We start from the raw sequence: 15,716 nt of genomic DNA on the forward strand, positions 1-15,716 counted from the left end.
GTCAATTGTCACTTGCTTCCACTCTCTTTCCTGCGATTGGTTGCAGACGTTTCGAGCGTGACCTTGTCAAAAGCGAATTAACACAATGATTTCTAGGAGTGAAACTATGGGGGAGGTTTAGGTGTCGATGACTTAAGAAGTTCGTCAGAGTGAATAGGGAGCTTAAGCACGCGCGTTTTTGAGACGCGGACGGCAACCGGAAGACAACATTTCGCGTGCCAGGACTGTGGTGTCTCCCACATTTTTATACTTATCATCTCGAATGGATAAAAGATACTTAGCAATGTAAATATGGTTGTGAAAAGACAAGTTAAAAGACAAAACAGCTGACCGTTCCGGTTGCCGTCCGCGTCTCAAAAACGCGCGTGCCTAAGCTCCCTAATTAATGAGTTCAAGTTCAAATTCGCTCGATAAAGTAGTATAGTTGGGATTTAACGCCACTCAATTTTTTGCTCAGTGCTCTTCTCAAACCTAATTATGATGCGCAAGATACTAATGAACTGACTTGCTCTGAGTACCCCTTGGCTCATTACGGACTTTCGGATTTGGCTACGAGTACAATATGCCAGGAGAAGGTGAACGAGCTTCCAAACTTATTAAAGCTTTCCTCGGCCTAGAGATAAAAAGCGAGGGGAATGTACTAGTTATGTGAACGCTACCAGTTTGACATTGGAAACTCGCACTGGTAGTCCAACTCGTCTTCGTAGTCAGTAGTCACACGTAAATGTCGCTTTCATACCTTTTAGCAACCTGTGATTGCCAAAAGTCATTTTAGATAGAAGAGACCACAAACCCCATAGCTTTGAATTTACAGATCTCATTTGGCTTAGAGGTCCATAATCCAGGACTCGGGCTATTATTGTTATGTTTATCGAATGTGATACGCCTCTAGAGTAAAAAGTAGACTGACCATTTTCCGTGTTTTATCTAGGACTAAGTCAATGTGCTCTTTGCCGACAGTGTAGTGCCCGCGAGCATAATTGTTAGCAGCGTCTTCTTTGCCAGTAACAAGTTGTTCAGGGTGAAACAATTGACGATACGTCCCTGTCCGGACCTCATCTGCAATGACACATATTTAATTACATCAATTAGCATATTGCACTGAAGGAATTGGTGTTAGAGCGGTTTTCAAATGAGTGTCGTAAAACCAAAACCAAAGTAATTACTTTGGCCAATCAAAAAGGACGGAGACAATCCAGTAAACCAATCAAAACTCGAAGTAATTACACGTAGCCGACACAAAGCGCGGGAAAATGTGCACGCGCGAGTCACGATTGGTTTTGGTTTCACTTCTGATTGGTTGAAAAAGTGGCGCGAGAACTTTGAACCAATCACTGAGTGAAGTAGATGCAAAACCAAAGTAATTCGCTAATTACTTTCGATACTCAATTGAAAACCGCTCTATTGCAGCATGGTCATTTCTATTATGCATATGAAGCTATGCCAAGCGAGGGTGTTACTGGGTGTCCCGCTTATTCGGTTTTATGATTAAGCATGGACTCCAATCTCGACCCGCAGAGCTTTGAGAAGGGCATAATTAGCAAGGCACTGATTACGATAGTGGTTTGACCCACAACCGGGCGGTGTCTAGCCTGCGAACGCAGACGTATTTCCGGCGGTCGTTTCTCTCCCCCTCTCGCAGGCTAGGCGGTGTCATCAAAAAGACAATATAAAAAATTCTGATTAGTTTTAAACAGAACAGTGAACCGAACTGAATTGAAACATCATAAATTACTTATTCGTATCAGCACTGCAAATATTCACATAAAGTAAATGCTTCTTTCAACGCTTTGGTTTCTACGGATACCTATCTCGAAAGTAAACAGCTCTGAGATCGGTTTATGGTAGACTTAAAATCTTAATTACAACAAATTATATTCCTCACTTCAGTTAAAACTGAATATATCAAGGGACTTAAAATACATCTATGGTCAAAAACCGTTTAATTGTTGAGGGAGTTAAAAACGATTGCTGTACAAAGTTAGTACAATAAAAAACAGTATCTCAAAGAATATTTTAAAAAAGAAAGTCATAAAGTGGGTCTTGAAAAATATAAGAATCCTTGTTTATTTGTCATTTAAGTTTATGCTGACACACCTATAACTGTTGGCTCCAGATCAACAAAGATCGCTCGAGGAACGTGTTTTCCCGATCCGGTCTCACTGAAAAATGTGTTGAAGGAGTCATCGCCATAACCAAGCGTCTTGTCGCTGGGCATCTGCCCATCGGGTTGGATTCCGTGTTCCAAGCAGTAAAGTTCCCAGCAAGCATTACCTATTTGACATCCGGCTTGTCCAACATGAATAGAAATACACTCACGCTATACGATGAAACAAATAGAAAAGAAATGAATCTGACGTATTTTATTGTCTTGCGTGCGAAACTCGTAAGATCACAGAACGTTTCGTCGCAAAAAGAAATCTCTGGATCATTTCCCGCAACTTTTCACGAGAATTGCCATTCTGCCTTTCCCCTGTTTTCGGTAGTCTCGTCAGCATGTTTTGAAACCAAGTCTCTTCGGATGAAGTCAAACTAACAGGGATGGCTGCCTTATGCGCTTTAAATATATTTCAATTGCTTCCTACCTTACATTAATGTAAACTATCACACAAACCATATTGTGTTTCTTAACTAAAAATACAAAAATATGCCGGCAAAAGGGCCGAATATGAGGAATTTACTTGTACTGAACTAAGAAAAAAATGGTTATACCATCTTAGCAGTAACTGTGCTTTGGGTAGCTTCAGAGCCCGACGTGATAACAAGGGAAATGAACACTCTCAGGTAGAAAGGCAACGAACTCAGCCTCGAGTTTGAATATAAAATGTTTCGATATTACCTGAATAATATCTGTTTTCTAGATTTATTCAATATCATATTTAATTGTATGCTAGGAGAGAGTAGCCTTCTTAGCCAATCAAAGAGGAGATCTTTGATTCAAACAGCCTCTTCATTGTTTTAATGAATCCGGCAAGCTAAAACTAAGGCTTTTCAGATCTAAATGAAAACTTTTCCTTATAGCCTACCCAAAGATATAAAAAGTTAGAAGAAAGGCGAGCGAAGGATACACTCATTTTTAGCAAATTTTGGCTTATATTTGGATGAAGGTCATGAAGCGAGCGTAGAATAGCGCAATTCGCCTGAGGGCATTACCTTGAAGAGCGTAGTGAGATGTCTCTCAGCTACTAAGTACATTGCTAAGAAGATGTCCATTGATAACATGTAGTCTATGAGTCGATCAAATGCTGCGCAAGATTTGAAGCACCTAGAATTTTGCTCTATACATTTGCCTTGTCGGGACAAGGTATATATGAAAGCCGGTTTTCACAATCGCTTAAAACAGCTGAAATTTTTTAAAGTTTCTGTCAGACTCGTCTCAGCGCTCACGGATTTATTTAATGCTAGAATGTTGAAAAAGTTCTTGCCATAATTTTTTTTAAAGCTGAGGAGCGCCATTAGCGACGTGAACAAAGTGGTGGTTGAAAAATTCGGCAATTTCTTTTTTGTCGATAATAATCTTCTCGTCTTCTTTTAACAATATTGTTCCAAAAAAAATGGCACTTTTAGTTATGCAGTCATATTGTTCAAAACCTGACAAGAAAAAAAGAGTGCCTTGTCGGTCTCAGGAAAAAAAAAAACCAAAATCATTTTAATTGTCCCTGCGAAAGCTAATAAGGAAATTACAACCGTGAAAAACCCAAAATGTGCAAAGTCTGGAGCACATGAAGGATTCACGTTGAGGGTGGACTGTTGCTAAAGCTGGACTAGAACGGTTGGGCTTTTTTAACAGTCAGTAAACACTGTGTATTAATTATCTATTTCATAAAACTGATGACTCAGTTTACATAGGACTGAAAGTCTTCGTAGTACTCCCAACTTTCTTCACTTTCAAAGACGTTGACAACACATCCCCGGGAACACATTTCGCTGACTATTTTGAACTCTCCGCAACAGGACTTGAAAACAGCTTGTTAATGTCAGTATCACTTGACTTTACAAAACGAGTTTGTTTTTCTTTCATGTAAAAGAATAAAGATGAAAAGTTGAAACTTTCCTGCTGCCTTTTTTTTTCTGCTGGCTTTGATTCCTTTTCGACGGAAATGATCGTAGGACAAATATCGGCGCAGACGGGGATTATTGCGGGATAACTGTCCACCACGTGACGTAAAGTAGCCGATAAAATCGCGCGAAAATTAATGGGTGGGTAAAAACAAACAAATATATGAAAAAGTTGCAGTCTTCTTCCGCAGATGACTGCCGAAGATTAACATTTTGGAAAGCTTTTATTACTTGAATTTACCATTTGCTTTATCGAACGCTTTATACCTCGTGCTTCCTTACAACCTACAATATTCAGGTTGCGAAAATGCGAGTACCCTCTGTTTGACGCAGTGTGACCCCCCCTTTGAAAAATCCTGACTACGCCCATGCGCAAGTGGTATTTCAGATACCTACCCCCAGTAAGCAGTGAGGGAGAGAAATGTCGGCCCTTACACCACATGAAACAGATCCTTATCTTACCTATAGCTCAGTTCATCCCTTGTCGGTTTAATGAAAGATTTCGATCGCGTTAATATTGTTGAAAAAAGTCATTTGTTTCTTCCATGTGGTACGCACTGGAGTCGTGGATTACAAAGTGTACGCACGCGCATTGCTAAAGGTAACATTCATACATACATACCCACATAAACTTCATTTCATCTCGAATTTCAGAGTAGCTACAATTAAGAGTTAATATCTTCGAGAAATTACATTTAAAGCTAAAATATATAACCAGGAGCCCATATGCACCATATCCTTGAGTCAACCTTTGCCCGTATCTTTCTATTTTTAGAACCAACCCTTTAGCAGGAGACTCACATTTACATCAATTTACATAAATTCGCACAATTTGCGTACATTGTTTTTCCTTTTTTTGTCTTTGTTAGACAATGACTTTATTCTGGTTGGCCATTTTGAACAGTGCGTGCAGTGCCAAACAACTCGTAGCGTTCTAAAAATAGAAAGATACTGGCAAGGGTTGACTCATAGGGCTTGTATGGGGGAGGCAAGCTCCTACTCATGGGCTCTTGATATAACATATACGGATACGCAACTTGATCTATAATATTTAAAATATAGCAATACTGTAATAATGATAATAATAATAATAATATTTCATCAGATTACGCAATGCTTGAAAATTCATTGTAACGTTGCAAGAAGCGTCGCCGAAAGTAAAACTCGATTCTACCATGTGCTACGGTTTTTGAAACTTCGCTCGTTTCCTTGGGGGTTTATGAATTAAAAGGCGCAGTTTACGGTATCAGTGGGATACCGGGAAAATAGTATTAACTCAAGTTTGAGAACGAGTCTTCATTAATCAGGTTTATAGTAAACCCGTAGTTCCTAAAACAAGACTAGTGTTTATTGATGAACACGCTTTCAAAAAGAGGTGGAAAAGAATAATGCCGGATGACACTGATTAAATAAGAATCTAAATCTTTTGTAAACAAACGCTATATATTCCCATCTTTGGTAACAAACCTATGCAAATGCAGTCTGTCTACCAAGATAGACGCTGTTCACTATGGCAAAAATCAATCGGCAACTTTTAAACTTCTTGAAAAGTCACTTTTAGGCAAAACTGCATCACAACACGATACTTGAGTTAGTTAATTACTAAATTTTGGCGTCTGTAAAAGTTAAAAGCATTATAGCTTGAATAGCAGCGGTAAATTCCTTCTTCGCTGTGAACAAATGTTCTGAGTCCTCGACGTTATTAGACTAGTGTAAGGCGGAAAGAGAACCGCAACACAAGGGGAAATAGAGGAAAGGTGAGTGAGAAGGTATGAGAATGTTAGTTTCATTTTGCACATGACAAGTGAGGGAAGAAAATGCCAGTAGACGAGCCATTGGATCGCAAAGTAAACTCGTATCACTTGGAATACATGTCATCATTGTATAAATTCTGCCGGCAAAAATTACTTTTACATAAGTGAAATTCCAAGGAACAAGGCCGTTTTTACCACTACAAGTAAGGATTACGTTTTTGCAAACGTTGGCCCTGTAGCACTTATATTTGAACAGACTTAACTGATTAGAGTGTAATGTGAAGTGCTAAGTATCTACCCCATACGAACCATGTGAGCGTTAGCCTTACTGAGGTCTACTGATAGAAATGGGCCCACACAAGGACAGAGAAAAACTCTGACCAGGGTGGGAATTGAACCCACGACCTTCCGGTTAGATCACCGCTTCTCTACCGACTGAGCTACAAGGGTCAGACGGGAGCAGGCCGTGGGAACTGAAGAGTCACGGCAATTAACATGTACGAGTACAAACAAGGATTACGTTTTTGCAAACGTTGGCCGTGTAGCACTTATATTTGAACAGACTTAACTGATAAGAGTGTAATGTGAAGTCAGTGCTAAGTATCTACCCCATATGAACCATGAGCGTTGGCCCTACTGATGGAAATGGGCCCACACGAGGACAGAGAAAAACTCTGACCAGGGTGGCAATTGATACTTAGCAATTCACGTTACACTCTAATCAGTTAAGTCCGTTTTTACCACTGTTGCCCTATGGAACTGAAAGGTCAGACCGGGCATTTGGAAGGACCAATTGTACAATGCCTTCAAATTAACACAATTCGAGGATGATTTGCAATCCTGCAGAAGAATGCGAGGGATAATAATGCAAGTGTTCCTTCAAACTGTTGCATTTTCTGTGCAAAATGACAGGTCTAGCCGGCCGTTTCAGACAAAAGGAAAGCGCCCTTATAGTGTGAATGCACAAGCGTTCGGTTGACAGTAATAATAATTTGTTACTCACACAGCCCACCCTGTACATTAACACTCCATTACCTCAGTTCTAAATGGGCACACTTGTAGAATGCAAAATCTCATATTCTGTTCTTATTATAGGAACCCAGACCGAGGTGAATTAACGAGAGAACCATCAATCTAAGAATGATTGCACGTCGCCGAGAATTCATTCCATTTTTTGGTCTGATTCTTATTGTTGTGTTAATAATACTATACTACATTGGCACGACACAGAGAATTGCTATAAGAGGTGAGAACCAGATCCAGTTATCACGGAGCGAAATAATTCCTAATAGTAAAGGCCCAGAATTTTCTTACGGATGCAGCGGGTTCCAAAAATCCACTCGGCTACAAACCAGCAACTCAGCTACTGGATTTTCTCTTACACTTAGGAGGACCAAATTTAATTCCATTGCACACTGCACAAAGTCATCTGAGTTCTTTAAAATGTCCTGTCTATTTCGTTTTCAGTTGTTTTTGGGACTCTTTTTAGTTAGAAAACATTTGATTTAGCAGGTATAAACGAACTTAAATGAAAGAGATGAGAGCATAATCGCTATTTTTTTGCCTCTTTTTCCCCTCTTTTCAATTCACTAACTAGGTCTGGAAGGAAGGCATTCAACTTCAGAACCCCAGAAAAAATGAAACTGACGGAAAGTTAGGTTCATGAAGTTTTGCTCCTGGTGTGTCAAATTGTAAAATCCCGATTTGCGCAACTATTTTTGTAAAAGGCTATGACAGCGAAAAGTCAATGAATCACTTGTTGTTAATTTGTAATTGCCGACGACGAGAAAGACTGGAAAGAAAACGAGTGAAAAGTATGAATGAACAAATAAATGTATGAGTGAGTGAGTGAGTGAGTGAGTGAGTGAGTGAGTGAGTGAGTGAGTAAACAGTAAACAGTAAACAGTAAACAGTAAATCTTTATTGCGCCTTACTCTCCAAAGGGAGGTATCGGTCTCGTTACAATAAAGGTGATGATATCTACTAGAATAACTAATTAACTAAAAAGATCATACAATTACTTGTAATACAATTGGTATAAAATTATTATTTTAATTATTTGCATTTAGGAAGTCTTTTCTCTTCTGAAACATTAAATATGTGTATTTACCTATTATCTTTGAAGTGCTTTCGTTTTCTAGGGTAAGTAAATACCGTATTTTATCCTCATCATTAAGGCTTTTGAAAACAACATCGTGTGTTGAAAGGAGAGAATGGAGCTCATTTCTAATGTTATCGTACCCTGGGCAATACATCAAGAAGTGCCGCTCATCTTCTATATAGCCTCTATTGCAGACTAAACACGTTCTTCCATCTACTGGGATTGGTGCACCTCTATTTTCGTATTTCCCAGTCTGTATTCGCAAGCTATGAACCCCCAGACGCAATTTTGTCATACTTATTCTATGTGCTGGGTGAGTGAGTGAGTGAGTGAGTGAGTGAGTGAGTGAGTGAGTGAGTGAGTGAGTGAGTGAGTGTATGAGTGAGTGAGTGAGTGAGTAAACAGTAAACAGTAAATCTTTATTGCGCCTTACTCTCCAAAGGGAGGTATCGGTCTCGTTACAATAAAGGTGATGATATCTACTAGAATAACTAATTAACTAAAAAGATCATACAATTACTTGTAATACAATTGGTATAAAATTATTATTTTAATTATTTTGCATTTAGGAAGTCTTTTCTCTTCTGAAACATTAAATATGTGTATTTACCTATTATCTTTGAAGTGCTTTCGTTTTCTAGGGTAAGTAAATACCGTATTTTATCCTCATCATTAAGGCTTTTGAAAACAACATCGTGTGTTGAAAGGAGAGAATGGAGCTCATTTCTAATGTTATCGTACCCTGGGCAATACATCAAGAAGTGCCGCTCATCTTCTATATAGCCTCTATTGCAGACTAAACACGTTCTTCCATCTACTGGGATTGGTGCACCTCTATTTTCGTATTTCCCAGTCTGTATTCGCAAGCTATGAACCCCCAGACGCAATTTTGTCATACTTATTCTATGTGCTGGGTTTCTGATAGTTTTGAGATAGTCTTCCAATTGGTAGTCGAATTTGACTTCTTTGTGTGTAAATTTCTCTCTAGAGCCTTCGGAAGTGTTGTTGCGAGCCTTCAGCCAATTTCGAATGTAGTCCTTTTTAAGCTGATTCTTTATGGAGGAACGAGCATTCTTAATGTGTAGTTGGCTTGATGTATTGCCTATAGAGTGCATTCGTATAGTTTCGTCATTATTTAATACATCAAAAAATTGGCTGTGACTTTTTGCGTGATGAAAGGCTTCCTTTAAGAGAGGGTTGACTGTTTTATGCTGTAATCTAAGCGAGTAACTAAATATTGAAGCTTTTATGTCTATACTTAAAGGGTACCGTCCAAGTTCTGCCCTACAGGCAATGTTCTCTGTGTACCATGGGGTATTTAGTGTTTGTTTACAGAACTTGATATGGACTTGTTCGATAGTGCTTTTGTCAAAATGGGTCTTATATGATAATAGCTCCGGTCCCCATATTTCGCATCCATATAGTAGTATAGGTTTGACAAGGGCATCAAAAAGCTTATTCTTAATTGTAATTGTGGTCGTATCCGAATTGGAGAACAATCGTTTCACTGTCGCAAGAACTTTATAAGCTTTTTTGCTAAGGATGTCTCTTGCGTAGGTATAGCGACCAGATGAGGTCATTTCTATTCCCAAATATGTTTGTTTGTCGACGATAGGTAATGCTTCTGAACCATATTGGAAAATTTCCTTGTGAGTGAGTGAGTGAGTGAGTGAGTGAGTGAGTGAGTGAGTGAGTGAGTGAGTGAGTGAGTGAGTGAGTGAGTGAATGAATGGATAGCACATTACAATCTGTTTTCTTCTTATCAATAGGTCATTTTGTGAACTTAAGAGCTGACACTATCATTCAGTATTTCGGCAAGGATCGTTATCACATGGAAGAAGTAAATAGCAACATAGCAAGACACCCCGTAAATACAAACAGCAGTTCACTAGAAAGGAACGATAACACAAATAACAGACGGACAAGAAAAATTGTTAGAAGCGACGCTGAAAAACCCGTTGTTATCGCAAACTCAGAACTTAGGGTCAAACAAACGGCTTCGAAATATACCTCGACTCCAAGGGAGAAGTTTAACTTTGACAACTGGACTCAAAGGAAGTCACAGGAGATATGTGGCACGGGATGGCAGAAAAATTACCGTAAACTTCACGAAGACATTTTGAGCCGACGCCGTCAAGAAAAATATTTGGTTTATTTATGTCCCGGTACGAGACAAGGATGCTGTGGTTATGGAAATCGACTACGAGCAGTTGTATCTCTGTTTTATCTGTCAGTTCTGATCGACAGAGCTTTTTTGATTGACTGGCGTGCGCCTGAACCGATAGAAAACCATCTAATCCCGCGAAACATCCAATGGAATTATTCGGAACCTACTGATGTGTGCACTGGATTACCAATAAGAAAACATTACTGGGGAACAACGAAGACTGATATTAGAGAGGCAGAGGGATGGATTATTCAGGACAGTAGTCACTTCAAAAAGTGGCTCACTTCGACCGACTTGGAAAATTATTTTGATTGGCCAGTTGAGGAAATAACTACAATATGGTATTTTGCTGAAGGGGGACTTACGCTGAATCCGTACCTCATGAAACGTGCAAAACAATTAGGAATAAAGCCGCTGACTTCCAACGCGCCAAGGTACAATCTTATCGGGTGCGCATTCCATTTTTTGTTTTCCAAATCCGAGCCTGTGACAAGGAAACTGGACGAAATGAAAAAACAGCTTAGGTTTGATGCCGGGCCGGTAATTGGGATACATATACGAACAGGGGATGATCAATTTGATTATTTCGCGTCGGACAATGAAAGGAGCCCTAATTCAAAAAATATTTCACATCTTTTGAACTTCTTTGAATGTGCGCGCAAGATTGAAAACGCGATCTTTGCGAGGGAGAAAAACAATTCATCCAATGTTCGGTGGTTTGTGTCTACGGACAACACGCGCGTGAGACAATTAGTGCAGAGAAGTTTCCCTCGCAAGGTTATAACTTCAAATTTAACAATTCTACACCTTGATATCCTTTTCAACACGACAGACGTGAACTTCACTGCGGTCTGCAACTACACAGACAGCAGTAACACAACACTCGTTTGCTACAATGTTGAAATATTCAATCTTACGGCTTTCTGCTTGAATCGCACAAATGCCTCTCCGGAAGATGGATACCACACCCCCACGAATGACACTGGCTTGTTTACTGACGGAATCATTGCCATGCTGGTTGACCATTTTTTGTTGGCGGAAAGTGATTTTCTTATATTATGTGACAGCAGTTTTGGTTCCACAGCGGTTGGATTGAGCATGCGCGAAACAGATAGCTACACCCTGGCTGATCGAGGCTGCCTTAATTTGGCTTCCGCACAGAAAAATAAGAGGTTAAGGTATTTTGGAAGACGGTGACACTTTGGCCTTCATCAAACCATTCGCAGAGAATAGATCATACTGGATTGTACAAGGGGACTAAAACTTGGCATTTAATCTCTAGGTGAAAATCTCTCAGTTCAAAGTACAATATATTTTCTAAACATTTCACTTCCACTTTTAATAGTTTAAGGACGGTGCCTACTAGTTCAAAGGTATTTTTGTGCGGTTTACTGAATAAGCAGGAAAAGCAGATCTTGACAAGTGTTGTTGAAATCCAAAAAGAAAATTGGGGGTAACCACGCATTTTTCGAAGATAATTAATCAACAATATTTGTAAAAAGCTTTAAAATAAAAAGCAATGTATGGCATTCTTTTCCAAATTGAAGCTCACTTATCTCTGAAAAATGGATGGTTATCCCCAATTTTCATTTTGGATACCATGAGCACTCTCTAAGTTCTGCTTTCTCTCCATAGTTTTGAACCGCGCAAAAATATCCCTGTATTAATAAGCACCACCCATAGGAAATCAGAGTATTTCGAGATGCGCAGAACGTGTGCACAATAAAAATAGTAGGCACCGTCCTTAATCAATTTTTTAGCTTTCAAGAACTAATTTGACCAATTTAACCTTACAATATCCGAGACCATCACAATTGAGTTATTTCAAATTTTTGTCCTTTCGCTATTGTGTTAAACCACACCAAATTCCGAGCAGCAATAAAGTTCTGCACGTGAAACACATTTACCAGCAAAAAATAAATGGCTCTTCAGTCATCAGTGGGTGTATTCTTACTCCTCTTTCTTCTTTCTTGTTCCAAACCAATGCTGCAACACAAAATTCACAAGCATCTTCTCTTTTATGAAAACAAATCCTGCAACTATCAGTAGACAAACTCCACCAATTGCAATATGTAGAATGCGATAATGCCATCCATGATTACAGCACAGTCTTGTTTCTGACGTGGTAGTCACAAGCCAAGACACAACAAAGCCCGCAATTACCAAGTGTGACGGTATGAGGCCATGTAAAGGTTTGCGATTAGGGGTTGACTTGAAATAGTTATGGATAAATTTAACACTGAAACAAAAAATAATCCACTCTTTCGTTAGTTCCATGGAATTGATCAACAGGCTTTGTAATGATAATCGGGTCAATTGCCGGTAATTACTTGTTTCATAATTTGGTTCACCTACAAGGGAACCTATCAAAACTGACAAAATCACCATTCACTTCTGAAGTATTGATACTAAATATTGATAACTGCAGTATCTCAAAGGTACAAAGCTCCCAATTCTTCTAGAAACCTGCTCTGAAGGTAAATCTTCTACTGTAATAGTTAAAGAATTTTAAGATGAAATCCGATAGAAAATCCTTTCCTTAAAGCTAAAGCTATGAATAAATGCCTGAAATAACACTGAAAACTGACAGTCAATTTCCATGGGAACAAAAAAAAATTAAATTTCAAAGTTCTGAGAAATTGTGCAAACACAGGTAAAATTTTATCATCAGTTTCATTTCACCAGTACTTTCAACTGTTTCTTACAAAGTTCAACAGTTGTTTTTGACATCTGGTGTTACTAGAAATGATTTCTTTTATAAGATAATTTAAAACAGTCATCCAGTGTTTGCAGTACAATGTATATAATCTTGGTACTGGGTTTTTGTCCACTCATTACTCGAAATTCTGGTGGATTCCGTCTTAAAACACACACACATGCTTCCTTTTACTCGTACCTATGGTATATTCGGAGCAGCATGTTCAAACAGTTGGCTATAACAAAGCCCACACTTCCAAGAACAGTGAGATACCAGGAAGCTCCTAAGAACAGCACTGAGAACATCATCATTTTGTAATTATATGAATCAACATCTTCCTTGCTCATGGTTGCAAACATAAAGCACTCTGTCATGCCATTGACAGCAATGATCAATACATACAAGCAATACCATCGTAGCAGTGATGGACCTAACATAATGAAACATATTAGATAGTTAATGGTAAAGGGTTTCTTGTTGCCATAAATCACCCTTTATTGCGGCCAGAAACTGAATTGCCAAGGGTGTAGCTCAATCAGGTAGAACAGAAGGAGCCGAAGGTTTGTTGTGAAGGAATTGTTTTGCTGGGTGGTCAGGTGATGGGTGAAGTTGACAAGAATGGGTGTAAGTACTTTGGTGTGTTAGAGGGTGAGGATATTATGCAAAAGGAGTCAAGCACGAGTATTTGAGGAGGATGAAACTAATGGCAAGGTCAAAGGTGTATGGTGGGAATTTTGATTTGGGTCTTAAATGTATGAGCTATAGGTGTGGTGAGGTACAGCACAGGGATTTTGCACTGGAGTGATAAGGAACTGAGGACAATGGATATGAAGATGATGAAGAGGTTTGGGGTGTCCCACAAGACGGGGAGTATAGCAAGATTGTACATGAAGAGGAAGGATGGTGGGAGGAGATTGATCAGTGTGTGTGATTGTATGAAGGAGTAGGAGCTTGGTCTGTTTGGAGTGACAAGTGGATGTTGAAGGTGGTTGGAGACACATTGTAGGTGGGAGAAACGAAGAATGAGGACAAGATGCAGGTAGAGAAAGCAAGGAAGGAGACATTTCAGGAGAATAGGTTGCATGGGAAGTTTATGAGGGTTGTCATTGAGAGATCATGGCAGTGGCATGATTGGATAAGGGTGAGTGTCTACTGGGAGCTATGTCAGAAGTATGATGTACACTGTGCTGATGTGCTCTATAAGAATATTCCGGATGGGGTGAGGGTGTCAGAAGATGAGAATGTGGAGATCTTGTGGGATAGAAGCATTGAAACAACACAGATGATGAGACTTTTAAGTTCCATCATCTGTGTTGTCTCAATTCTGGATGTGTTAGAAGGAATGCAGGCCTCTGCAGTCATTGGGGCCACCCTTAACCCTTGGGGCTAATCCTCCAGGACACACTTAGTCTGTAAGCCCTAGGTCCAGGGCAGAAGCTAGGCACTCACCAAAGGGCTAACTGTGTCTTGGAAAAGCCACTTCCTAGTATGCGTATCTATACTGCCATTCATGTTTAGATTTGCAAGTTTAATTTTTGTTCATGTTAGTTAGTTTCTGGTGTGTGATTAAAATAGTAACATTCTGTTATGTCTGTAGTTGGTTATCTTCAATGCACACCTAACCCTCCATTATATGAATTTTCCATTTTCTCTAAAAAATCTAGGATAATTGACAGGAAAGTTATTAACTACCTTCTCCACTGCTGAGAGTTGATCCACCATAAATGTCCAATAGCAAGAAGGAATAGCTGTATCCAAACACTAAAAATGTCATCCCAACCAAGACTACAAACTTAAGAACAACTTCTAGAGTCTCAGATGCAGTTTTTGCTGATTTCTCTGCTTGCTGATCAGCACTGCTTCCCCTTACTAAGGTGTGAGCAAAGAATGTATAGTAACTTTCTTCAATTGGCATAAAAACGCATCTTGCCACAAGTGAACCAAGGTTGTTGATAACATCATAGATACCTTGTTGGGAAAAGGTTAACACCTTAAACAGTGTCATGATGTAGCGTTCACCCTCTGTTAAGATCTTTTTCAAGAAGGATTGCTTGAAAAAGCTCCAAGTGAGATTAGCCAGTCCCCAGCTGATGAAACTTTTGCCTCGTATTGGGTGTGGGAAAAAATCACGCACAGTTTTGAGTGGGAAATCAAATTCAACCGAACCTTTGTCTTTAGGGGAACGCTGAATGAGATATAAAAAGTAAATATAATAGAGGAGCATGGATAAAGTTGAGAAAGCCATTTGTGCCAGGCAAAATGAGATAATCCCAAGATCTGATACAAACATCACTAGGAAAAGTGTAATAACACATTTTGCAAAGTTTGCAATGCCTTCTATGGTAACTTTAAGGCGCAAAAACACGAAAGCTTGAGCCACGACCCAAAGTTGCTCGGATAAGAGTTCAACTGAGCCACAAGCCGCAAAGACCACAACTGCAAGTGGATAGTTTGGTATTTTCCCTGGATCTGGTGCTTCAAGGTAAAACAGCCACACATAACCTAGAACGACAGATAAGGCCACTCCTATTGGGAACACACACCATAGAAGGTTGATCACTTGGGGCCAATTCTTCTCGGATGTTCTGCTGAGGCAAGCTTTGCGGAAAGCTTCGCGAGCAACAAAGACAATAGTTTGATTAAGAAGCATCAGTCGAACGTTTACAATTCCGATCATGTCCTTCGTGGTGTAACGCAGAAGAATACCGTTCATTACAAAGGTAAGAATCCTAAAAGTAACTTGTAGAATAACGTTGTAAGAAGCGGAACGAACAGTGCTTCCCACTAAACTGTCCTTCTCGTCCGCCATGTTGGAAATCTTGCTTGGCTCAATATGTTGAAGATGCTGATTGGATAGTCAAAGAAAATGCACCATTTAACAATCTGTAATGTCTTTGTTGAGAATTTGTGACCTTTCTTTTCAAATAAAAGAAATAA

General features: G+C 39.4%; 3 protein-coding genes across 3 annotated transcripts in view; 1 reads left to right on the plus strand and 2 right to left on the minus strand.

Moving 5' to 3' along the window:
- The window catches only part of LOC138012681 (tubulin alpha-3 chain-like), a 5,116-nt gene extending 2,270 nt beyond the window's left edge, over positions 1-2,846 (minus strand). Inside the window, exons 1-3 of the mRNA XM_068859524.1 lie at positions 2,713-2,846; positions 2,098-2,320; positions 911-1,059 (exon numbers count right to left, since the gene is read on the minus strand). Coding sequence (XP_068715625.1) covers positions 911-1,059; positions 2,098-2,320; positions 2,713-2,715 — 375 coding nt within the window. The 5' untranslated portion in view covers positions 2,716-2,846. The remainder of the gene's footprint in view (positions 1-910; positions 1,060-2,097; positions 2,321-2,712) is intronic.
- A 2,708-nt stretch (positions 2,847-5,554) lies between these two features.
- Positions 5,555-11,294, plus strand: LOC138013405 (uncharacterized). Its single transcript, XM_068860474.1, has 3 exons — positions 5,555-5,816; positions 6,909-7,059; positions 9,684-11,294. The coding sequence occupies exons 2-3, from the start codon at positions 6,954-6,956 to the stop codon at positions 11,276-11,278; spliced, it is 1,701 nt and encodes a 566-aa protein (XP_068716575.1). The 5' UTR covers positions 5,555-5,816; positions 6,909-6,953; the 3' UTR covers positions 11,279-11,294.
- A 31-nt stretch (positions 11,295-11,325) lies between these two features.
- LOC138013406 (man(5)GlcNAc(2)-PP-dolichol translocation protein RFT1-like) lies at positions 11,326-15,670 on the minus strand. The gene is made up of 3 exons (XM_068860475.1): positions 14,472-15,670; positions 12,978-13,209; positions 11,326-12,320 (listed from the first exon to the last, which is right to left on the minus strand). Exons 1-3 carry the CDS (start codon positions 15,586-15,588, stop codon positions 12,032-12,034), a joined length of 1,638 nt encoding a protein of 545 aa, XP_068716576.1. The 5' UTR covers positions 15,589-15,670; the 3' UTR covers positions 11,326-12,031.
- Between the last annotated feature and the right edge of the window lie 46 nt (positions 15,671-15,716).

The sequence above is a fragment of the Montipora foliosa genome, chromosome 8 (assembly GCF_036669935.1).
Source record: "Montipora foliosa isolate CH-2021 chromosome 8, ASM3666993v2, whole genome shotgun sequence".
In the NCBI taxonomy this organism is placed as follows: Eukaryota; Metazoa; Cnidaria; class Anthozoa; order Scleractinia; family Acroporidae; genus Montipora; species Montipora foliosa.

Coding starts and splice junctions, on each gene's coding strand:
- LOC138013405 (XM_068860474.1), top strand. CDS start 6,954: ATGATTGCACGTCGCCGAGAATTCATTCCATTTTTTGGTCTGATTCTT. Junction 7,060..9,683: donor ACAGAGAATTGCTATAAGAG/GTGAGAACCAGA, acceptor TCTTATCAATAG/GTCATTTTGTGAACTTAAGA.
- LOC138013406 (XM_068860475.1), bottom strand. CDS start 15,588: ATGGCGGACGAGAAGGACAGTTTAGTGGGAAGCACTGTTCGTTCCGCT. Junction 13,210..14,471: donor AACTCTCAGCAGTGGAGAAG/GTAGTTAATAAC, acceptor TCATTATGTTAG/GTCCATCACTGCTACGATGG. Junction 12,321..12,977: donor CTGCTCCGAATATACCATAG/GTACGAGTAAAA, acceptor TTTTTGTTTCAG/TGTTAAATTTATCCATAACT.